This window comes from Hylobates moloch, unplaced genomic scaffold, assembly GCF_009828535.3.
Source record: "Hylobates moloch isolate HMO894 unplaced genomic scaffold, HMol_V3 SCAFFOLD_6, whole genome shotgun sequence".
NCBI lineage: Eukaryota > Metazoa > Chordata > Mammalia > Primates > Hylobatidae > Hylobates > Hylobates moloch.
In genome coordinates this window covers 149,814,563-149,839,052 of record NW_026652281.1, presented here as the reverse complement: position 1 = coordinate 149,839,052, position 24,490 = coordinate 149,814,563, and the positions used below count along the sequence as shown (strand labels likewise).

The 24,490-nt window shown below is 50.3% G+C and overlaps 1 protein-coding gene across 1 annotated transcript in view; it reads right to left on the bottom strand.

The window, feature by feature from the left end:
• The window catches only part of NEURL1B (neuralized E3 ubiquitin protein ligase 1B), a 49,385-nt gene extending 26,680 nt beyond the window's left edge, over positions 1–22,705 (bottom strand). Inside the window, exon 1 of the mRNA XM_032158634.1 lies at positions 22,531–22,705. Within this exon, the coding sequence (XP_032014525.1) occupies positions 22,531–22,561 (31 nt within the window). The 5' untranslated portion in view covers positions 22,562–22,705. The remainder of the gene's footprint in view (positions 1–22,530) is intronic.
• Between the last annotated feature and the right edge of the window lie 1,785 nt (positions 22,706–24,490).

Here is a 24,490-nt window from a genome sequence, read left to right as displayed (position 1 = left end):
TGACGTGAGATAAAGAAAACTAGAGTTAAAAAGTTTCTAAGAGGATGTGTTATTTACACAAATTGAAGATGCTTAAAATAAAAGAAAAACAATAAGCAATCTCAAATAGTACACCAGCATCTGCTTTCAGCTGGGTTCAGGGAAAGTGGTTCCTAGAAGAAACAGAAAAATGTGGAAGGAGGACTCCAAGGGCCCCGCGGATCATCCTAGTTTGGAGATGTCAGTGGCAAACCTGAGCTTTATCATTTAAGTTGCTGCAACAAACACAACAGCCACATCATAGAAAGTTCAGAAAAGGGGAGAAAAATCTACCCCCCGCCCCCGCTGCCTCTCCCAACTTTTGCACCCCATCTCTGCATTTTCCATTGTCCCAGTCCTGATCCCACGTGAGAACTGTGGGCTGTGCCCTCACGATGTACCATGGCTCTGCTGGATTGTTTTTGACACATGGTATCGGCTAATTCTTAAAACAAACCTTCACCGACAGGACTGGTGTCTCCATTTTTCCAGGAGAAAACAAGGCTCTAGGCAGCAAAGACACTTCCCCTGCAGCTGCAAGGGGGCAGCGCTGAGATGTGACCCCAGCCTTTCTGACCCCAAGCCCGTGCTTTTTCCCCCGTCCTAACTTTCTTCCATAAGTACCACTGAAGTACTCAGTAATATAAGTAGCTTCCTAACTTTCTTACCATCAGAGTGCACAGCCAATTTTGTATCCTGCTTTTTCTTTTCTAACTCAACATTACATCAAAAGCATCTCCCCGCATCGCTCCCAAGCCTTCTCTGCTTGTTTCATGGCTGCGGAATATTCCATCGAGGGCCAAATGTCCCCCACTCTTCACCTCCTGGCAGTCACTACAGCCGTTCCCCCAAATGGCCAAGTCTGTGGGCGCAGAGATCCTTAGCTTCTGGCACCAGGACCAGACTCAAACAGACACCCTGTCACTGGTAAAATAATAATAATAATAATAAAAAACAAATAAAACCTCTTCTGCCAGGATGAGGCCCCCAAACCACGCCAGCAACTAAATCCCATGGGCCATCCTCCCATGAAAGACCGAGGCCCTGCTGGCCTTGGGTGGATGCTGGCCCCGGCCAGTGAGCCTCGCCCCCCACTTCTGGCCAAGAATTGAGTCCAGGGACTCTAAGAAGTGGGGGAGGTGTGGTTTCTGTGAAGTGGGAACTTGTTCATAGAAGCGAAAAGGGACAGCTCTGGCCCAAATCCCATGGCTTTCTTTTTTTTTTTTTTTTTTTTTTTGAGATGGAGTCTTGCTCTGTCACCCAGGCTGGAGTGCAGTGGCGTGATCTTAGCTCATTGCAACATCTGCCTCCCGGGTTCAAGCGATTCTCCTGCCTCAGCCTCCCGAGTAGCTGGGACTACAGGCGCCCACCACCACATCTGGCTAATTTTTGTATTTTTAGTAAAGACAGGGTTTCTACTAAACCCTGGCCAGGCTGGTTTCGAACTCCTGACCTTGTGATCCACCCACCTCAGCCTCCCAAAGTGCTGGGATTACAGGCGTGAGCCACTGCACCTGGTCAATCCCATGGCTTTTTAAATTTTTTCTTGAGGCAGGGTCTTGCTCTGTCTCCCAGGCTGAGTACAGTGGCATGATCACAGCTCACTGCAGCCTCAGACTCCCGGGCTCAAGTGATTCTCCCACCTCAGCCTCCCAAGTAGCTAAGACTACAGGTGTGTGCCACCACACCTGGCTATTATTATTATTATTGTTATTATTTGGAGAGTCGAGGTTGCTGGGGCTGGTCTCGAACTCCTGGGCTCAAGCAATCCACCCACCTCAGCTTCCCAAAGTGCTGGGATTACAGGCATGAGCCACCATGCCCAGCCTAACCCCCATGGTTAATCACAGGCTGCTCCAGCCCCACCAAGACTAGAGGGCAGTGTCTTTCCATCAGTTAGTCAAGGAAACAGTGCCCGGACTCGAAATGCATGGCAGAGATTTGGAGGGTGGGTGATGAGTGTCTGTGGGTGGTTAGGGAGGAGGGAACTCTGCGCTGGCTGTCGGGGTCACCAATGCCCAGCCTTGGCAAGTCTTTCTGGAAGGCCAGTCAACGTAAGAACTGCTTCCTGGGTGGCTCTGAGGTTTACTTCATGGGCTCTGGATGAAAGCCTGTGCTTTGCTACTGATTTGTCTGTGAGCCTTGAGCAAGTCACTGTACCTCCCAGATCTGCAGTTTTGTCATGTATAAATGGTGCGTGACCTTAGACCCGTCTCAGGCTGCTGGCAGGGGCAATGAGAGCATAGAAAAATCCCGGCAGAAGTCCTGGCACATAGTAGATGTTAAATAAACAGCTATTCCCTTCCCTTCCCCATGGGAAATAACAAGTCCAACCACTGGGTAAGCCCCTCACCTCCATCTCTTTCATGCTTTTCATTTCTACATCACAGTTTGAGAGGTGGTTAAAAAGAGCACAGGCTTGGAGTCAGACCTGGGTTTAAATTCTGGTTTTGCTTATTTATTAGCTGTGTGATCTTGTGGTCCATGTGATCTTGAGGTCTGTACTTAACTTCTCTGTTCCCCCCGCCCCAGCCCCCAACAACCTAGAAAAGTAGGAAAAATCATCTCTACCCTGCAAGGTTGTTGTGAGGATGACACAGAGCAAACTCATCAGATACACAGTGTGTGGCATGTAGTAGGTGCTCATTAAACCCTTGATCTCCTCCTTTAACCACCTCATTTAGTTCCTTTGACTCGGAAAGGTTTATTCCTGGGTCAGAGATGCCTACCTGTGGCAGCTGGGAAAACACGTTCCGAAACATTTTTCTCCCATGGAGGGCTCATAACCTTGGCCAGCAGAGGCCTCTTGAAAACCCTGGGGTTGCTTCCCCTTGGTGTCCAAGGACAGAGGCCTATTTTTAAGCCATCCCAGCAGGCATCCTAAATGCGCCTTGTGCCACCCCCTGAATGATCCTCACTCATCTCCCCAGCCTAGCCCTTCCTTTGATCTAAAAAGAGCCCAAGGAAACGGCAGTCACCGTCAGGAGGATGGCAGGAAGCAACAGCTCCCGATACTCCGGCCCCGAGACACCGGCTTCCAGCCTGCTGGTGTTCCGCAGATGGCATGCTGGCTGAGGTTTTCAGCAGATTCCTCTCCACCAGGAAAGGGAATTGCCAAATGGGAGAACGGTCTATTCTGCCTCTTCCTTTGAACATGAGGATTACACTGGAGTTTCACTGGGCCTCTGCTATGTACTGGGTACATGTCTTGGTTTATTGGGTTTAATCTTTAGGAAAACTCTGCAGAGTGGGTTTTACCACCTTGATTTCCCAGATGAGGAAACTGAGGGTCTGAGAGGATCAGGCTCATGCCCTTTCTTCCACCCAACCCCTTCTTCAAGGCAGCTGCCATAACTTTTGGGTTGGCAAGGCGTGGGGAATGGTTCATGGACCTTGTTAGAAGCAATAAAATCTATAGAGGCTTTCCCCCCAGAAACATACCCAGACTCCGTGCACAATCTGATATTCAACTTCAGGGGCTTCCTGGACCTGGACCTTTATAACATGCGTCCTTGGACTGTAGACCTTGAGTGAGAAATCTCTGGTTCAAATGACATTTTCCCAAGTCCAAAATGTAAACCAGCACTATTGGCAGTAGGAAGCAACATGGTGCTCATGTGTGTTGGGGTGAGGAAGGCAGGCTGTGCTCTAGAGAAAGGAAAAGGCAAGGCTGGTATTTAGCAAGGCTTCCCGCCATATCCAGAGGGGCCAAGATATCAGTCACCTTTACCAACAAAGTTCCATTTTCCATTGGTGGGTTTAAAAGTGGGCTGGAAAAAAACATAACCAGGCTGGGCACGGTGGCTCACACCTGTAATCTCAGCACTTTGGAAGGCTGAGGTGGACAGATCACCTGAGGTCAGGAGTTCGAGACCAACATGGTGAAACCCTGCCTCTGCTAAAAATACAAACGTTAGTCAAGCGTAGTGGCAGGCATCTGTAATCCCAGCTACTCGGGAGGCTGAGGCAGGAGAATCACTTGAACCCAGGAGGCAGAGGTTGCAGTGAGCTGAGATCGTGCCACTACACTCCAGCCTGGGTGACAGAGGGAGACTCCATCTCAAAATAAATAAAAAGAAAAGAAACATCACCAACCCTTCCTCACCTCTGCCAAATGGGGCAGTGACAGGCACTCAGGAGACAGATACCAGCTTACTGGACTTTGTTCCCTTTTTCAGAGGCCTGGTTGGCCAGCATCCCCAAGGGAAAAGGGCCAGCCCGCGCTGGAAACTGCCACTCTGCTGCCTTTGCTTTGCAAACAAAACCCCGTCAACAGCTGCAAGGACATCCCAGAGAGAGGCCAGAGGTCGTGATGCTGCTTGTGGGGAGAACAGCCCACTCCATCCAGGCCTAAGTGGCAGACCTCTCAGCTTGAGTGGGCTCTGATGCGAGAGTTCCCAGGGGCTGAGGTCATCCTGATGCCCCCTCAAAGCATGCTCAGCAGGGGCTGGGATTCCCAAGCTGACTCCGACCCTCTGCTGGGCCCCTTGACTGAGGTCTCTTCTTGATAAAGGGACCCAGGAAACTCCAACTTCAGAGGCGCCGGCTCCCAGGGCTAGGGCCCCACTGCAGTAAGAGGTGGGGGGAATATGCCCTCATTCCTTCTCAAGTACATCACTTCCTCCTTCATCTGACATTTACAGAGCATCTGCTCTGGGCCAGGGCCCGCGCTGGCTGCCGGGTACATGCACTGACAAGTCACACACTGTCTCTGCCCCCTCGAGCTGAGACCAGCTGCAAGGATAGACATAAGCAGACCCCATGACTGCACAGAGTGGTGGCCAGGGAGGGCTGGGGCAGTGGCGACAGCTTCTCAGAGGAGCTGCTTTGCAGACTGAGGAAGCAGGGCTGGGAGGATGACAAAGGATGGGGAAGTGTGTTTCAGGCAGAGGGAACAGCACCAGCAAAGGCCTGGAGATGAGAATCAGCTGAGAGCACTGGGGAACTGCGAGGAGTATGGGCCAGAAGGGAGAGGGGAGGGTGGAGTGGGAGTCAGGGGCAGTATCACAAAGGGTCTTAAAGGCCATGCAGGGGAGGTTAAAGTCCTCCAGAAGGTTCTGGGGGCTGCTGAAAGGTTTGGATCAGGGAAGAAACCCCTGTGGACCCACCTCTCTGAAAAATGAGATTGAAACCCTGGGCCTTCCTTTCTTCCATGCCAGTCAAAGTGACCCAGCATGGCAGGAGTAAGAAAACAGTCCAGGTTTTGAACGTCTCTTCCAACGGCTGACATGGTCCTGCCCCTCAGCGCCTGCTTCTCCTCCTGGCAGCCCCTGGCAGCTGCCCAGTGATAAGCTGGCTGAGGTTGCCAGTCCTACCGTTTCTCCTTCTCTTTGCCTTGAGGACAGCCACTCCCCCAGCCTGGGTGGTGCCCAGAAGCCTGGCTGCTCCCAACTTCAGCCCCAGGAGAGCACCTGCAGGGCCTGAAAGTCAGCATTTTTGGAGCAATAGACCCACTGGCCCAAGTTCCCCTGGAGCAATGCTGTTCTTGCTCCTGGACTGAGGAAATGTTCTTTACACCCCAACAGCTGGGCAAAGTGTTTGCTGGTCCCAAGGTCTCTCACTTACATCCTGACCCGCAAGAAAAAAGCTAGACTACGTATAAGTAGCTTAATCCACCTTCTGGCACAGAGGGTGAGCAATACCCTGGCTTGGTCTCAGGAAGGAAGCTTTGGCTGGAGGTGGGGCAGGGGTGGTGGTGGATGTCATCAATCAGCTTGTTTTGAGCTCCTCAAAGGCCACAGTTTGGCGGAACTTGGGACCAACAATAAGCAAAGCATCTAGAAAAGGAAGAAAGTGACTGATTACAGCAGGGGGATGGAGCCCCAGGGCTGAGTGTCCTTGAGGCCTGAAAAAGAATTGGGGTAGGGCCTGATGGGAGAGGCAGACCTCCCAAGGGACAATGGTCCCCCACCCACAGGACCTTGCAGGAACCTCCTGACGGTGCTGGAGGAGGTGATGGCTACCAGACCCCCTCCCAGGGAGGAGGGCGGCTCTGACAGGTTGGTTGAGCTGCCCACGACCAGGAATTGCGGCATGGGTGTTTGAACTCATACCAGCCTGACTCCCAAGGCTATGACGAAGATGCTATAGCTCCTGATGGCAAAGTGCAGAAGTCATCCCTGCAGGGAAGGAGGACAGCACAGTGCCTGACACAAGGTAGGTCAGCTAATGTCATCTTCCCAGCCACACTCGGCTCTGAGGCCCCCCAGGAAGTGACTCTGATGCATGTCTCATCCCTCTCTGAAGATGCAGCCTTCTCTTCTCTCCCTGCCTCACCCACCACGCAGGGCTTCCCCCAAATGCCTGAATGGCTCATGAGTGGAGACGAGAGATTGTAATAAATAAGACACAAGACAAAAAGATAAAGAGAAAACAGCTGGGCCCAGGGGGACCACTACCACCAAGACACGGAGACCGGTAAGTGGCCCCGAACGGCTGGGCACACTGATATTTATTGCCTACAAGACAAGGGGGCAGGGTAAGGAGGGTGAATCTTGTAAGTGATTGACAAGGTGAAGCAAGTCATGTGATCACTGGACAGGGGACCCTTCCCTCTTAGGTAGGTGAAGCAGAGAGAGAAGGCAGCATATGTCAGCGTTTTCTTCTATGCACTTATAAGAAACATCAAAGACTTGCACTATTCCTTCTACCACTATCTACTTACTACGAACTTCAAAGAGGAACCAGGAGTATGGGAGGAACATGAAAGGGACGAGGAGTGTGACCATTGAAGCACAGCACCACAGGGAGGGGTTTAGGCCTCCAGATGACTGCGGGCAGACCTGGATAATATCCAGCCTTCCACAAGAAGCTGGTGGAGCAGAGTGTGACCTGACTCCTCCAAGGAACGGAGACTCCCTTTCACGGTCGGCTAAGTAACAGGTGCCTTCCCAGACATTGGCGTTACCACTTGACCAAGGAGCCCTCAAGCGGCCCTTATGCCTGCGTGACAGAAGGCTCACCTCTTGCCTTCTAGGTCACTTCTCCCAATGTCCCTTCAGCACCTGACTCTATACCCAGTGGTTATTCCTAGGTTATATTAGCAATGCAACAAAGAGTAATATTAAAAGCTAATGATTAATAATGTTTATAATAATGATTGATAATTGTCCATGATCATCTCTATATCTAATTTGTATTATGACTATTCTTATTCTAACTATTTTCTTTATTATACTGAAACAGTATGTGCCTTCAGTCTCTTGCCTCGGCACCTGGGTAATCCTCCACCCACAGGAGCCCTGATTAGAATCTCCATCCCATGTGTCCTAAGTTCTGGCGATCTGACAGTCCTTGGTTCACTGGGCCTCTCTATAGCCCTATGAGCCCATTTCACAGATAGGGACATTAGGCCCAGAGAAGGTAAGGGGCTGGCACAAGTTCATGAGGCAGATAAGCAGCAGGGTGAGGATTCGACTCAGGTCCGAGTGCATGCTGTTGGTTCTCATGCAGAATTGCTTCCCTAGCCAACCGGTCATCTATCATGGGGACGTGAGGGGCTGACTCAAATAGTCTATAGCAGGACTATTTGGTCTTACCGCACAGATCAATTTTGGGAGCACAGATCCCTTGCCTCCAAGGAAAAAAGGTAATGGCCACTTACAGAGTTCCCAGCTTGTGCTGGATTTGGACTTCTCCTAGAATCTCCTATTTATTCATCATCACAGCCCCATGAGGGAGGAAGGGATTGTCATTATCCCCATCCTAAAGATGAGGACGTGGCGGTTGTTAGATATGAGTTTTAAATTTCTTTTCAAAGAATTAATATGTCAGTATGTTCAATTCTTTGCCTTCTACTTTTAAACTTAACGTCCTAGTAAAGCAACCTTTTTTGATGATCTACTCCACCCTAACTCATTCCGATCACTGGCTCCACCCTAACTCATTACGATTACCTGCTACCTGCTCTGCCCTGACTCCCGCCAAAGCACTCACCCCGTCATTCTCTTTAAATTAGCCAATCAGAATTAGTTTAATCTGCACGGTCTAATCCTAGCCAATAGGGGAATGACACAGCAGCAGGGGCCACGTGCGTCAGGGATAAGAACCCCTTCCCCTCGTCCAAGTGTGCGCTCACCATTGCTCCATCTGTAAGGGCGTACCCTTCTATGAAGTAACTTGCCTTGCTGAGAATTAAAAAGAAAATGTTATATTTGAGTGCTATTCCTTTTGCGGCACCGAAACTTTATATATAACAATTTGGGGGCTCGCCCGTGATTATATTCCCCTCCGGGGGCGGTCTCTGGTTCTCATGAGGAGGTGCACCCCACCCTACTGTGGCAGTCTCAAGGGTGAGAAATAAGACCCACCCAGTGAGAAGAATAACCTGAGCTCTCAGCAATGCGGAAAAAAAGAAAAAAACCCAAAACACTGGCCAGCAACCTAGCTTAAAGGATCCTCACATACTGTGGTGACAACTGTGCACAGACCAAGGAAGGAGAGCTGCGGGAGCCGGTAAAGTACTTCCTTGGTGGTCAAATTCCGAAGGGCTAAATGTGTGTGCGTGAATAATCACCAACCACCCTGCTCGCGGTGGTGTTTGTGTGGATGGTGACAAGTCCTACTGCTGGACGGAGTAAGTGGGTCCTCTTCGTGGTTCTGTAGCTACCTCATATGGCTTAGGGTGGATCCTGCCGTAGGATTTATGCCAGCACACCAAAACTAAGAGGGGCCTAATTCTCCCTTGGGGAGCAGCCAGAGAGGACAGCACGAGTAGGAAGTGTGCAAAGGACCTTCAGAGGGGGAAAGGGGGGAAACAGGTCAACCTCCCAGGACGAGGAAGGCGAGACACCCCCTGGTTTGAGGGGTTGAGCCTTCCGGGACAGGCAAGGCGAGACATCCCTGGTTTGAGGGGTTCAGCCTTCTGCTAATTTCAAGGGTTGAACCTCACACAAACCCCCCGTTTCTTCTTGGGGGAAGAAAGAGTAGCTCCACTCCCTCTGGTCCCTTCCCTAGGTGAAGAGGAAGGAGAGGGGAGAATAGCCTAAGCGGCTGGCAGAGGCAAGGAAAGACCAGCCGAGAGAGGAGAGAAAAAGAGAGAGGGGAAAGAGAGAGGAAGAGACAGACAAAGAGGGAGTCAGAAAGTCAAAGAGAAAGTGAGAGATATACAAGTAGTTAAGAAAAAAAGTGTACCCTATTCCTTTAAAAGCCAAGGTAAATTTAGAACCTATAATTGATAATTAAAGGTCTTCTCTGTGACCCTATAACACTCCAATACCACTTTGTTATCAGCGTAAACAAGGGCGTAGCCCAAAAGCACTGAGGCCACTGACAACCCGTAGCCTTCTTATCAAAAATCCTTAACCCAGTACCCTGCGGATGGCCCAAATATATTCAATCTGTAGTGGCAACAGCTTTGCTAACAGAAAAAAGTAGAAAAATAACTTTTAGAGGAAACCTCATTGTGAGCACACCTCACCAGTTCAGAACTATCCTAAGTCAAAAATAGCTTAACTAAAAAATCTTAAAGTATGGGGCTATTCTGTTAGATGATTTAACATTAACCACTGATAATTCCCTTAACCCAGCAGGTTTCCTAACAGGGGATCTAAATCTTAATTACCATACAAAGGTGTGACCAGACCTAGGAGGAGCTCCCTTCAGGACTGATGGTTCCTCCCAGGTGATTGAGGGAAAAAGACACAATAGGTATTCAGTAATTGATAAGGAAACTCTTGGAGAAGCAGAGTTAGGAAAATTGCCTAATAATTGGTCTGCTCAAAGTGCCAGCTGTTTCTACTCAACCAAGCCTTAAAGTACTTACAGAACCAGGAAGGAACCATCTATACCAATTCTAAGTTAATTTGGACTAAACAAGGTCTTATTAACAGCAAAGGATAATTGAAATCCCAAACTTAACAAGGTTTTCAATAAAAGTAAAATTTGCTAAAAGTTAACAGTGTAACATGTGTTATCCTAACTTCTAATCTTATGGCCTCAGGCAGTCCAGTCCACAGACATGAAGGAAGTTTGCTCTGGAAAAGAATGGTTATCATCTTTAGGGGGAAAAAAAAAGTTGGGAGGAGAATTTATGTAAAAAGAATGTTATATGGTAAATTATTGTCCTAAAATAACTGGTTGTTTAAAGAAAGAGATGTTTGCAATAAGTCAGAAAGTTGAGGCATGTTGAAGAATTGTCTGTGAAAGACATGAAAGAAAAAAAGTTATAAAAAGGAATTTATGCAAGAAACGTCGTATAATTTAAAAGTAATTAGGCCTCCTGAATGTAAAACTATTGAAAAAAGTTGATGTGCAAGGTGTATAAGGAAAGTAAAATATACTTTTAGTAAAAGGATTATAAAGAGGCATAAGAATGTGGATTTTTACCTACATTAAAAGGGTAAAAATTTTTTTTTGTTTTGAAGGTTTAAGCAAGTTTTAAAACGTTAATTGTAAAGGAAATTCTGTGTGTAAACATATTGGCTAAAGTTAAAAGGGTATCATCCAGTTTTTCTGTGAACTGGACATTAAAATAACACAACGGGTTTTTCTTAAAGCACGAACCTGCTCTTTAACAAAAATTATAAAAGGTTAAAAAGAGTCTATAAAAATCTTACCTTATGGTCAGACATTAAAAATTAAATGTCTACAAAGTTTTATTAAAACGAAGTTTAACATTGACACACTAATATAAAAGTGAAATTTAGCTTATCTGGTATAAAAATCATACAGGAAGCATTGTCAAATATAAAATGGTGTTTGGATTTCTTCGGTCTAAAAACTAATAAAAATAGGTGCTAAAGGAAATTTCTCAGTAAGAAGGCACCAAGCACTATAAAGTCCACTGCTGATGTCCCCACATTTAAAATAAAAGGTCAATTTCTTAGAAATTATATACTTGGTTTATCTCCCACTTTCCTTTCCCTCAAAACTAAAAGTCTTTTAGCACATGTACCACCCCTAGAATTTCTGGTAAACCAGCACCAACCTGAAGATCACGTTCTCATCAAAGGATGGAAAGAACGAAAACTCAAGCCAGCCTGGGAAGGACCCTACCTTGTGCTGCTAACCACCAAGACAGCTGTTTGTACAGTGTCATCACACCTGAGTCAAGAAAGCGCCACCCCCTCCAGAGTCGTGGGCCATAGTCCCAGGGGAAAACCCTACCAAACTAAAGCTAAACTCTTTCATCTATTCTATTAATCTTTCCTCTTCCTCGCTCTATTGCTGACCATCTAGTTATTAATAAAACCAAGTCAATTTCACCTCAAACTATTGCGTTCAGTGCTTGCCTTGTTATACCCTGTGGGGACTTGCCAAATCAAACACAGCTCTCTGCTTCAGAAAAGTACCTCTGTCCCTCCTGACTTTCTTCAGACTGGGCATTAGTAAATTGGGACCATTTAATCTGGGAAGATTTCTATAAAGACCCCAGTGTCAACTAGGAGTCTTGCCCCCTGATGTAGAGCTTTTATGCCATAGTTGGTCCAACGTTCTGTGGACTAGTAAAGAGCAAGGATGGACCGCCCCAACCGGTTTTTGTGATTTCCTAAAAGCCATACGTTCATTTTGCTAGAGGATCATAGAAGTTAGAGACTTAAAACAAACGTTGGCAATTAGAATATCAAGATGCAAATGTCTGGTTGGAATGGATCAAATATTCCGTCTGCACGTTAAACAAAAGCAATTGTTATGCTTGTGTACACGGCAGGCCAGAGGCCCAAATTGTCCCCTTTCCACTAAGGTGGTCCTCTAGTCGACCAGGCGTGGGCTGCATGGTAGCTCTTTTCCAGGATTCTACAGCCTGAAGTAATAAGTGGTGCCAAGCTCTCTCTCTGCTATATCCCGAAGTCCAGCACCCTGCGGGTCAGCCCCCGAGGGCCATCCAGCTTCCATGTCCCAACACGAAGTTCACTTCGTGTCTATCATGACAGGGAAGAAACTCAGCCTCCCTTGGAGACCTGAAGGGATGCAGTGAGCTTAAGAACTTTCAAGAGCTTACCAATAAGTCAACCCTTGTTCATCCCAGAGCGGATGTATGGTGGTATTGTGGTGGACCTTTACTGGACACTCTGCTGAATAACTGGAGTGGCACTTGTGCTTTAGTCCAATTGGCTATCCCTTTCACCCTGGCATTTCATCCACCAGTGGGAGGAAAAACAAGACATCATAAAGCAAGAGAAGCCCTATGGGTCTTTTGACTCTCGTGTCTATTTAGATGCAATTGGAGTCCTATGGGGAATACCAGATCAATTTAAAGCCCGAAATCAAATAGCTGCAGGATTTGAGTCAATATTTTGGTGGGTGACAGTTAATAAAAATGTAGATTAGATAAACTACATCTATTACAACCAACAGCGATTTTTTAACTACACTAGAGATGCTGTTAAAGAAATAGCTGAACAAATAGGGGCTACTAGCCAGATGGCTTAGGAAAATAGGATAGCCTTAGACATATTAGCAGAAAGAGGAAGAGTTTGCGTCATGATTAAAACTCAATGTTGCACCTTTATCCCAAACAACAGCGCCCCTAATGGAAGTATAACAAAGGCACTGCAAGGTCTGACTGCTCTATCCAATGAATTAGCCAGCAACTCGGGTAAATGATCCCTTTATAGGATGGCTAAAAAAGTAATTTGGTAAATGGAAAAGAATAATACCCTCAATTCTTATTTCCCTCGCAGCCATAATAGGTGTACTTCGTCTTGTCAGGTGCTATGTCATACCATGCATCCGTAAGTTGATGCAAAGGCTCATAAAAACAGCACTAACTAAAACCTCACTTAACTATCCTCCACCTTATCCAGAGAAGCTACTGCTTTTGGAAAATCAAGCAGAACTAAGCCAAGACATGGTAAAAAAAAAAAAAAAAAAAAAAAAAAAAAAAAAAAGAAAGTTTGAAAAGAAAGCTGTAAGGAAATACAAGGGGAGGGGTTGTTAGATATGAGTTCTAAATTTCTTTTCAAATAATATGTCAGTATGTTCAATTCTTTGCCTTCTACTTTTAAACTTCCTTGTAAAGCAATCTTTTTCGATTACCTACTCCACCCTAACTCACTTCGATCGCAGGCTCCACCCTAACTCGTTCTGATCACCTGCTCCACCCTAACTCATTACGATTACCTGCTACCTGCTCTGCCCTGACTCCTGCCAAAGCACTCACCCCCTCATTCTCTTTAAATTAGCCAGTCAGAATTAGTTTAGCCTGTGCGGTCTAATCCTAGCCAATAGGGGAACGACACAGCAGCAGGGGTCACATGCGTCAGGGATGAGAACCCCTTCCCCTCCCTTGTCCAAGTGTGCGCTCACCATTGCTCCATCTGTAAGGGCGTACCCTTCTATAGAAGTAACTTGCCTTGCTGAGAATTAAGAAAATGTTATATTTGAGTGCTACTCCTTTTGCGGCACCGAAACTTTATATATAACACAGCTCAGAGAGGAACAGACTTGCCCAGGATCATACAGCTTAGAGACAGTGGAACTGAGATTCAAACTTGGGACTGCCTCCAAACCAACCCTCTTTCCACCACTTTTCTTGAGATTCCAGCGAAAGACCCCATTTGTAATCACCTGGTGACCTTGTGCCAGGCTCTGGTCCTCAGTATCCCCATCTGCCACGTGGGAGCTGGGATGGGGATTCTGAGCACCCTCTGGTCCTGGGAACAGAGCCCCTGAGTGACCTATCTGCAGGGCTGAAGCTCCTGCAGAGACATGGAAATTCCACTCTGCCATCTCCTGCCCTTGAATGGCCCAAACTTTTAGGGAAGGGAAGCTTTTCTGAGACATGGAGACCTGCTTGTTTGGACTGGAAAGTTACCAGGCAGACCTGACAATGGAGACACGGAGTACAGCGCAGACCCATCTCATAAATCCATCCTTGTAGCAAAAGGAAAGAAAACACGTGCCTGAGGGATGCAATTGTGATATAAACAACGTGTAATGTTGAGGATGTAAACAAAATACACTGTTTAATAGCTGTGGGCATTCTGCCAAGTGCCAATACTGCCCAAGACACCTCGACCCCACCCATTTCCCCAAGTGGCTTAGTCATTAAAGAACTTTCCCCCCTTGCCTAGAAGGGAGGCTAGTGGCCAGCTCTGGGTGGCCCTGAGTCCTGGTAATAAGAAGATGAAAGGAGAAGGGATGAGTTTGCTGGGTCTGCGGTCCTGGGATGGCTGTCCCAAACTCTGCTCAGAAACACCTGACGCTATCTGAAAGTTCTGAGGCTGGGTGGACACAGGGAGGTATGAGAACTGGGCTGAGGCAGGTGGCGTCACTGTCCTGTGCCTTATATGTCCTGATCTATAAAGTGGGGCTAAACCCTCCACCATGTAGAACTGAAAGGGGGACGACTGTCTAAGTGAAAGATGTGAAGGGTGCCAGGCAAGAGTGGTGGCTCACACCTGTAATCCCAGCACTTCGGGAGGACAAGGTGGGCGGATCATCTGAGGTCAGGAGTTCAAGGCCAGCCTGACCAACATGGTGAAACCCCATCTCTAATAAAAATACAAAATTTAGCCGGGTGTGTCGGGGGGTGCCTGTAGTCTCAGCTACTCGGGAGGTTGAGGCAGGAGAATTGCTTGAACCCGGGAGGCAAAGGTTGCAGTGAGCTAAGACTGCACCACTGCACTCCAGCCTGGGCAACAGAACAAGACTCTGTCTCAAAAAAAAAAAAAAGTGAAGGGCTCTGCAGGAGTTGGGCAGATGGGCGCTGGAAGGCATTCCCTGGAAGACCCCAGGGTCAAAAGGTGTCTTCGTGGATAATTCATCTGAGATGCATTGGATACTCCAGGGCCTCTGCAAGAACCACGTCAAGTCCCAGCTTGGCTAATTACCTGTGTACTCCAGTGACAGGCACGCTCTCCCCGCTTTCCAGTTCCAGACAGTTCCCACAGTTAGTTCCTCCTTTGGCTGAACTGGAATCTGCTCTCCTTTGATGTCTACACACTGGTCATGTCTGCACTGGGTCCACCGTGCCCTTCCCCTTCAGGTCTGCAGGCAGCTCTCAGGCCGCCACGGCCCCCCCAGACTGTGTTGCTGGAGAGTCTTTGCCTCCCTGGGGATGGCACGGCCTTTGATTTGCTGCCCAGAAAGCCCTCAGGGCATCAGCTCTCCCCTGACCTGCCTTGGCAGGAGTTGGAGATTCACACACCAGACCTTGGGGACTATCTGCTGGGAATCCCCATGGTGAACCCACAGGCTGCCTGGAGAGGGCCCCCACCCTGCCATGCCTAGAGGTGCGATGTGAGACAAAGAAAAGTAGAAGAACTAGGTGAGCAATTAAAAATGAACCTGCCAAGATTTCTAAATGCTTACAGATTTCTGCCAGATATGATGAAGGCTTCCAGTGCAAATGGAAACGTCCTCCATGGGAACCCTCCACCCTGACCCAACATTTCCTTCCACACTGACGTTCCTTCCCTCTAGCTGGAATCTTGTTGGACTGCTTGAGCCGTGCTCCCTGGGGAAGTTACCTTCCCTCTCTGTGCCTACGTTCTCCCAAGAGTTGGGGCACTAATAATAGGAGCCATCTCACAGGGCTTGTCCTGAAAGGCATGGACGTACCTGCTGAGAACACTGTCTGGCACAGACAGGCTATGTGATACAAGTTAGTGGTTAGTGTCTGTCTCCCTTGAGAGCACCCAATCCTAAGATCAGTGTGGAGGAGGGGCCCATCTCCCAGTGAATACACAGTCCTAGCAGGTGCTACGTGTGAGCACTTAGTACCTGCTGGACACTTGGCATGCCTGACAGGTAACATCATTCTCCCCTTTCTGTAGAAGAGGAAACCGAGGCTTAGAGAGGTTATGTCACTTGTCTGGCTAAAAAGGGGAGAGGACCAGACTCAGAACCAAGAAGGAAAGACTCCAGCCTGTGCAGTTAATCTGCTGCTGCTGGGGGCACAGCATGGGGACAGGACGCTTCTCACCTGCAGGACAGACGTGGGCCTGGATGACAAAGGGCTCTCACCCCCACCTGGGCCCTTGCTCACTGGCTGGTGAGGCTGCCTGGAGGTCCGGGATGGGGGAAGGCCTGTGAGCACCCTGGGCCCGGGGAAGGCATTGGGAGTACTGTGATGCTTGCCACTGGGGGCTGGGGGTGGTGGCATGGGCCAGTTTTTACCGGGCAGAGAGTCAGGAGCCTGAGTCCTAGTTGGGCAGGAAGAAGGAGCACAGAACTCAAGCTCACCCCTTCTCCTCTCAGGCAAGATTCCCAGAGGCCACATCCAGCTTTTGAGTTCCAGAGTCTATAGGCCTGGGGTGAGGTGGGCGGGGGCAGGGGGCTTCTCTAGGCACAGCTTCATTTTGGCGGCTGTGGACAGAAGTAATTCATCTTCAGAGGGCAACGGGAGTGCACCTGCAAGAAGGGTGGGGCTCAGGTGCTCAGGATGAGGACAAGGGGTAGCAGCAAGTCAGCAAGAGGAGCCCCAAGAGGCCCCAGGGTGCAGTGCCCCATGGGATGGAGGGGAAGGGGTGTGGTGCCCAGCGTGCCTGGGATCCAATTCGCTCTGCCACTTCCTGGCCACCTGGGCCGGGCAGATCTCATTACCCCTCTGAGCCTCAGTTTCCCCTTCTGTAACATGAGAAGACTGCCTCGCAAGGCTCTCACAATGGTTTCAATGGGATGGAATAAAGGGCCTAGTGCAGGGCAGGTGTGCGGAAACTCGGACCACCCCGCAACGCTGCCCAGGTGAGCGTGTGCTACCTGCCGGGCTGCGACCTGGCGCCCTCCCTCTTCCCTCTCTGCTTTAAGCTCTAACCACACACTTGGCTTCTGGGCTTCTATTTTAAGCCCTCAGAGAGCACCATAAGTACAGAAAGCCCTTTGGTCCAAAAGAGAAGCAGAGCTGACTCTTCTCCATGGGGGAGATTAAACAGCCTGTTCTGAGCGGCCCTTGAGGTCCAGCCCAGGGAAAATGCTACGGCCCTGCTGGCAAACACAGCACATTATACCGGTTGGGAGTGTGGCAGCTGAGAAATCCAAGCCTCCTGACTGCAGCCTGGCCTACAAGAAGCCTCCTCTTACCCCTGGCCCCCGCCTCCAGACTTTCCCACTGCTGTGACCCCACATCCCACCCCCATTTGCACTGGGGTCCTCAGAACTCCACAGCTCCTCATACCTGTGCTGCTCCCCCTCCGTCAGGCCTTTGCACATGGTGCCCTGAACAGCCTTTCTCACTCCCTTCTAGCTGATGTCTCTTCTTTCCAGGCTCAGCTAGACAGAGCGCACCTCCTCCAGGAAGCCTCCCCTGCATCTTCTGGGCTCTCACAACTCCCCGAGCTTCCCCCCGACCACATGCTGTAACTGCTGTGTCCTTATTGGTCTCTCCTGCTAGAACTTGAGTCCCTAAACCCAGGCTGTGTTCCCCTGCCCAGCATGGAGCCTGGCCTGGAGGTTTGGTGAACACAGGAGAACTGTAAATGCAACCCACCGGGCAGACCCTTCTTGGCAGAAATCGGGTGTTCAGGAAAGAGCCCAAGGAACCCTTGGGAATTGCTGTCAGTAGACAGGAAAGGGGTGCCTCCCCATCTTCGGCCCCTTGGTTCAAGGCTTGTGGTCACCTGGGGCAGGGTTTTCAAGGCAAGGAGTGAAGGGCACCTGTCAGCCAGCCCCGTGCAGGGACTCCAGGAGCAGGCCCGAGGCCTCTCTTCCCAGAACCACGACGGCTACCGTCCTGGGCATGTGTTGAACCCTCACTTTCTCTATTCCACGTAATTCCCACACCCACCAATCGTGAAGGAGCTACCCCTAGTCTCCCTGTGAGGAAACTGAGGCAGAGAGAGGTCATGCCATTGGGAATTGGCCGAGCTGAAATTTAAACCCAGGCAGCTTGACTCTAAGATCTGAGTCTAACACCATAACACCAGCCTTGCACTGCTGTAGGCCAAGGGCCTTCCAACTCTCAACGGCTCCCGCTGTGACCCAGGGAAAGAAATGCATTTTACACGGCAACGCCAAAACACACATCTCACACACACCTGCATGCGCAACTGAAACAAAAGTTTCTGAGGCAAAAATACTCTTACTACATAAATGCACCAGATTTTTAAAATTCTATGTCATTAAAGATTTTTTTTACAGCCGGTCACAACCCACGGTGGAGAGACCACATGGTCTGGTGGCCAGGCCTTGCTTGGAGTGTTGGGTGCTGAGTTTCCCTCTCTGAGTCACAGGGTAGCAGTACCTTGTGCTCTCCAGTGGTGTGACCAAATAGGTGCCCCGTTCTGTTAGAGCATGTTGGCCCCTTCCACTAGGGCCAGCTCATGAGGGTAGCAGGCGATTCTGATTCTACAGAATCACTGATAGAGGTGGTTCTTAATGACCTGGTGGAAGGGAGGAAGATGGGACAAGACAAGCAAGGTAAAGCCCAACTGAACGTGAAGTTGTGACTGGGGAAGGCGGAGGAGAGGTAGAAAGAGAAAAGGCAATATCACTCCATGGGCCATCCATGCAGTATTGCCATGGCTGGAAGGAGGGTGACAAGGGTCGCTGTCCTCCCAAGAGCTGAGAAAGTCCAGATCCAGGGAAAACAGTGGCTGCCAGGCCCTGGGAGCAACACCACCCATGGCTGATAGGAAGCCAGGGAGCAGCAGATGTGTCCCGGGTAGGCTCAGCATCCACATGGCCCCTTATCTGGGCCAAAAAGAGAAAGGGGCTCTGCAAGGGAGGATGTCAGAGTGTCTGGGGTAGGCGAGTGCTTCTTTGTCTGGATGCAGCACTTACAGACTGTCCACGTAGGTTAGGGGAGGCTGCTTCTCCGCTTACTCTGTGTCCTTGACCTCTCTGAGCCTCCACTTGCTGCCCTGTAAAATGGGGATAAATATAGTCCCTCTAAAGGGTTGTTATGAGGATTTCAAATAGATACTGTGGGTAAAGCCCTTGACCAAGGGCTTGGTATAGAGCGGGATCAACACACTTTCCTCACTCCACAGCTCCGGGATGCCCGGTTATTGAGCTAATACGAAAAAGCTGTTGGTTTGGTCAAGCGTGGGCCAACTTAATGATTAAACCCAACCTGTTGTTTGAATTTAGTGTATTCTCCAACCAGAGCTGCGGGCGAGCCCAAGAGGCGAGAAGGAAGGGATTGGAATGTGCTGTTAGGAGAAGAAGAGGATGAGTCCCTCCCTCCACCTCCCCTCACTCTCATCCTGGAATGCTGCCCTCTCCTATCCCCACCTGCTTACACTTTTTTTCTCCCTTCAAATACCCAGATGGAGGCTAACGGACTCGAGAGAGAAGGACTACACGGCATTAGGGGTCAGACAGGTCTCAGTCTTCTAAGCCCAGCTTTGCCACTGCCTAACTGTATGCAAAGTGTCTTAATCTCTTTAAAATGGAGGAAAATGGCACCTTACTTTGCAGGGTTGAGTTGCAACTGGAAAGAGAATATAGAGCACACAGTAGGAGCTTAGTAGATATGAGGTCCTGTGCTGCACGGTTCTGTTTAAAGGGCATGTCTCTGAATATGCTGATGCGCTTTGCAAGAGCTGACAAGAGGCTTCCGCAATTGATCATAAAGAACCTTCCCTTTCTTTGGCATTTCCTTATTGTATAGCATAGCATGCCGCGTGCATGGCGGGGAACCCAATAAATGTTATCTAAATCACGGGCTGGGAGGCCACAGCATGTCAGAATAAGAATGCAGGACTTTGGAGCTAAGTTAACCTAGATTTCAATCCCAGTTCTGCCAACTAGGTGAACTGTGTGAGCTGAGACAAGCCAGTTTACCTCTCTGAGCCTTGGCTTCTCAACTGTAATACGGAGATGATAATGTCTACATTGAGGGATGTTAGAAGAATTAAATTCGTCCATTCATCCCATCCAACACGTACTTACTGAACATTTACTCTGTACTAGCCACTGCTCCAGGTGCTAAACGTATAGCAGTGAATAAAACACAAAATCTCCCTGGGGGAGACAGACAAGAAACTGCTAACTACACATACAGCGTGTCGCATAGTGACACATGCTAAGGAGAAACTTAAAGCTGGGTCAAAGGAGTGGGGTTGGTGGCAACAGCAGGCCCCTCATTCAAGCAGAGACCCCAGGGAAGCCTAGTGGGGGCCATGGGGAGGAGGGCAGAAGAATGTGCCAGGGAGAGGGATGCGGAAGTGCAGAGCCTTGAGGAGAAGCATGCTTGGCGTGTAAATGAAGCCACATATGCAGGAAGCCTGGCATGGAATCCAGGTGCTCAGCAAATGCCAGCTCTCTATTTCAAGTCCCGCAGAAAGAACCCCACGCATGTGTCCTTTTCCTGAGAACGAAAGCACAAGGATTCTACAGGGCAAGACTGTGCCAAGTGTTCCTTCAGCCTAAGATTCAGGCAACATTCGAGCTCCACCACCAGTTTTTGAGCCCTTGCCAGGCACCAGTCTCTGGGATGGGCAACCAGGGATACAAGATGATCAAGACAAGGGCTCTGTCCTCAGGGAACCCCAAAGAGTCACAGAGACAGGCAATGACAATGCAGTGATTGCAACGATGAGCAGGAAAGGACTTCAGGTATCCAGGTAGCAGAGCAAAGGATGAGACTGTGGGTGGTCAGGGAAGGCTTCCTGGAGGAGGTAACCACAACTGGATTTTGAAAGGCAGACTAGACAAGAAAGGACAGTCCATGCGTGGGGACCATCACATGCCAAGCACAGAGGTATAAAAAACAGCACAGGGTGTGCAAGAAACTCATACTGGTGGGTCGGAAAACAATTAACGGCCCTTCATATTCTTGGCACCTGCCACCCGATGTGACTCAAGAATTCCAGTTCTGACCCCTTCCTCAAACTCAGTGCAAGCTTCAAGCCCCAGAGGAGAGTCTGAATTCCCCATACTTAGACACTGCAGTGGGTAACCAACCTTAACTGCCGGCTCCCAGCCTAGGGTGGCCCAGCCCAAGACAGAGAGTTGAGAGGGATGGAGAATACATAAATCACCAGCTATATTTAGCCTGCCTGGCGTGTGTCTGTCCCTTTACGCACCCCAAGGCTGACCCACAGGTGGCAGAATGGCTTTTTACTAGAATAGTATAAACATTTTTAAATTAAGAAACCAAGCAAAGGGGCCTGTGCTGAGGTGCCTCATCCCTGAGTCTTTGTGGCGAGAATATCTGCTGCCCTATTTGCCAACATCCCCAGATATCTCCTGACCCGCGGGTGGGTTCTCCCCCAACCTGGCAATAGCCCTGTCCACAGGAGGTAGAGGCCACCCTCCAGTAAGCAGACCTGGGTTCTAATCCCACCTCTGCCACTGACTGGCTGGTGACTCTGCTGATGATTTCAGCTCTCTGGGAATTTGAACGTTTGAGTGCAGTTGCTCAGAGGCTTGTAAAGTAGGAGCTGGCTCCTCTTCCATAAGCTGACCCTGGGAATCCTGGGCTCAGCACTGTCCATTTCAACCCGCTCCAGGGGAAGTTATCCTTTAAGAGCATGTAATGCCTAGAAGGAGAGCTATATGGGAGTGTTATAGCAGAGATGGGGTGATATGTCCCTCTTCTAGAACCTCACACTAAATTAACCTCACAGCTGATTTGCTTCCCCATTGAGCCGAGCCTTTGTGCTTTAAACACACACACACTCCTCTCACCTTTTGCCCAAAGGATGCTACAAACGCCCAGCCTTAAGACGAAATACTTCTAAATACTTGGGCGTGTGAGGGGAGCGAGGGCAGAGAGACACAGGTCCCACTCCAGATTCTCCCACTACTAGCTGTGTGACCTTGGGTGAGTCATTTCACCTCTTCTGACACTCAATTTTTTTTATTTGTAAAACTGGGATACACATCTTTATCGCGAAGCTTCTTTGCATACCGAGCTGGGGTATGCAAAGTGCTGGGCACTGAGCCTCCACGGGCGCGCGCGGGCGCGGGACCGCTGATCTGTTCCCACAATTACCATGTATTTTCCAGTAAGGCCCCTCCTACCCCGTTACCCTGCTCCGGATCCCCTCACTCCGGTCCCAGAAATTCTGGGGCTGATTTTAACTAGGGGGCGATGCGATCTACAGCAGCGACTCCGAGGGGGCGAAGGAGTCCCCAGTGGCGCGGACACCAGAGGGGGGCGCAACCGGGGTGCGCGTGGGAACGTGGCCAAAGCAAGGCAGCATGCGCCGCGGGGGCGCTGGGAGGCTGGAAACTGGGGTGCCCCTGCGAGCACCCCTCACTCTCGGCAGCTGCAGTCTCGGCACCACGGGTGGCTTCTGACCGTCGGAAGCCCTGGCGAGCCCGGCTCCAGTCACCCCCACCCAGGTCGCCTTGAGTTTGCTCATCAGCGCCCTCGGGCTGGAACAAAGGCGAGGGGGCGCGCGGCATCGCCCCAGCGGCCCTTTTTGCGCATCTGGCCAAAGCCAGGAGAATGAGGACTGGGGTCCCCAAGGTAACCAGGACGCGGTACCCGCCCTCCCGGGGCGCAAAGCCCAGCCGCGGGGCGCGCGCCGAGCTGGGGTCCGGGAGGTACCGGAGACTCCAGCCCGCTGCGCGCCGAGGGCTCCAAGGGGCGTGGGGTGGCTCTCCAGAGTCACCCAGCGGGTCCCCCGGAGGAGAGAAGCCCGGCGCCCGCCTCCCGGGCAGGGCTCCCCGGCGTACCTGGCAGGGTCCGGTGCACCGTGTTGCCCATCGCTGCGTCGGGCGCGGCGTTGGCGGCGGCGCGCTCTGGGCGCGCGGAGGCTAATTACGCGGCGGGCCAGGGACCAGGACCGGGGTCGACGCTCCGGGGCATCGCCGCTGCACTGCCGAGCCGGCGGGCGGCAGCTGGGGCGGGAGCCGGGAGGGAGGCGGCGGCGGCGCCTGCGGGAGGAGGAGGCGGAGCCACCGGCCCGGGCCCGCCGGCTCCGCCCCCGCCTCCCACCGCCTCCAACAGTGCAGGGGCGGGGCCGCGGCCGCCGCATCTTTTGAAAGTTTGCACCAGGCGGCGGGAGAAGCACAGCCAAGCCTCCCGCCCTCGCCGCTCCCGCGCCCGGGCCGGGAAGGCGCGCAGGGCAGCTGGGTGCCCTCGGGTGCCAGGATCGGCAGTCTGCTGGCCTCTCACCCATTTGTTCTAACACTTTGAGAAGGCCCACTGTGTGCCAGGCCCTCTTCCAGGCGCGGGGCCCCAGCCGGCCAAGTCCTAGCCCCGGCAGACCTCTTTGGAGAGTGCTTCGTCCGCGGGGGACTTACACAGAGGCAGAAGGGCGCCTGGGACCGTGTAAAGGGCTTGGAGACAGTACGCCCAGGGTTCCCGGGTTTGGGTGGAGTCTTTTCTATCCCCTAGGCCAGGTGCCAAGGAATAGAAGAAACCTAGTGTCCAAAGATTGGGAAGAGGGAACCCATATTCATTAATTTATTCGCTCATTCATTAAAAGATTTATTGAGCACATTCTATGCTCCAGGCACTGTGCTGGGCCGGGTAGATACAGACAAGGTCCCCACTGCCCTGGAGATGGCATGCTGAAGATAGAAATAACAAGCAATTATGATCACATTATATAATAATCAAAGCCACGAAGAAAATAAAACAGATCCCAGTAGAGTGATGAGATGACATTGTTTGGGGGTTTAGGGAGAATCTGGGGTGGGGGCACATAAGCTCCATCTGATGGACTAGAAGGCATCGGCCATGGGAAGAGATAGGTAGAGTGTTCCTGGCAGAGGCAGTAACAGGCATTCCTCATTCAGGCACCTGGACCACACTCAGTGGGAAGTGCAGCTGTGCCCTTCTCGAGCTCCATTTCACAGGCTGGAACACTGAGGCCTAGAAAGTGCAGTGACTTCCCCAAGAAGACCCGATTTCAAATGAGTTGTGTTTTTTTCAATTCTATTTTCCATGCTCTTGTATCCCTTGAGACCTTAGGAAATATGTATTATTACTTCCATTTCACAGATAGGGAAATTGAGGCTCTGAGAGTGGAAGAGAAGTGCCCAAGATCTTCCAATGGTACAGGGCAAAGCTAGCCTGAAGCTATGCGAATAAAAGCGGGGTATTCAGGAGACAGCCTTCTGCATCTCCGGTGCCTTCTGCTTACAGTACATGACCCATCCCAGAGGGTTCTAGGGTCTTTAAGGCCAGCTCCAAGCTTCCACTTCCGGGAAACCTTGATTCCCCACCCCACCCTGACGTCATATGTCTGAGTATAAGATTGCCTTGTATTTGAGTTACTAATTTCTCATATTACAGGTGCTCGCTCAGTGACTTAATTTTTAACCCCAAAGTTCCGTTTGAGAATGGTCCGTTACCGTGATCCCACTTTTTTTTTTTTTTTTTTTTTTTTTTTGAGACACTCTCGCTCTGTCACCCAGGCTGGAGTGCAATGGCACAATCTTGGCTCACTCAACCTCTGCCTCCCGAGTTCAAGCGATTCTCCTGCCTCAGCCTCCCGAGTAGCTGGGATTACAGGCGCCCACTACCACACCTGGCTAATTTTTGTATTTTTAGTAGAGATGGGATTTCACCATGTTGGCCAGGCTGGTCTCAAACTTCTGACCTTAAGCAGTTCCCCTGCCTCAGCCTCCCAAAGTGCTGGGATTACAGGCCTGAGCCGCCTCACCTGGCTGATCCTCCTTTAATCTA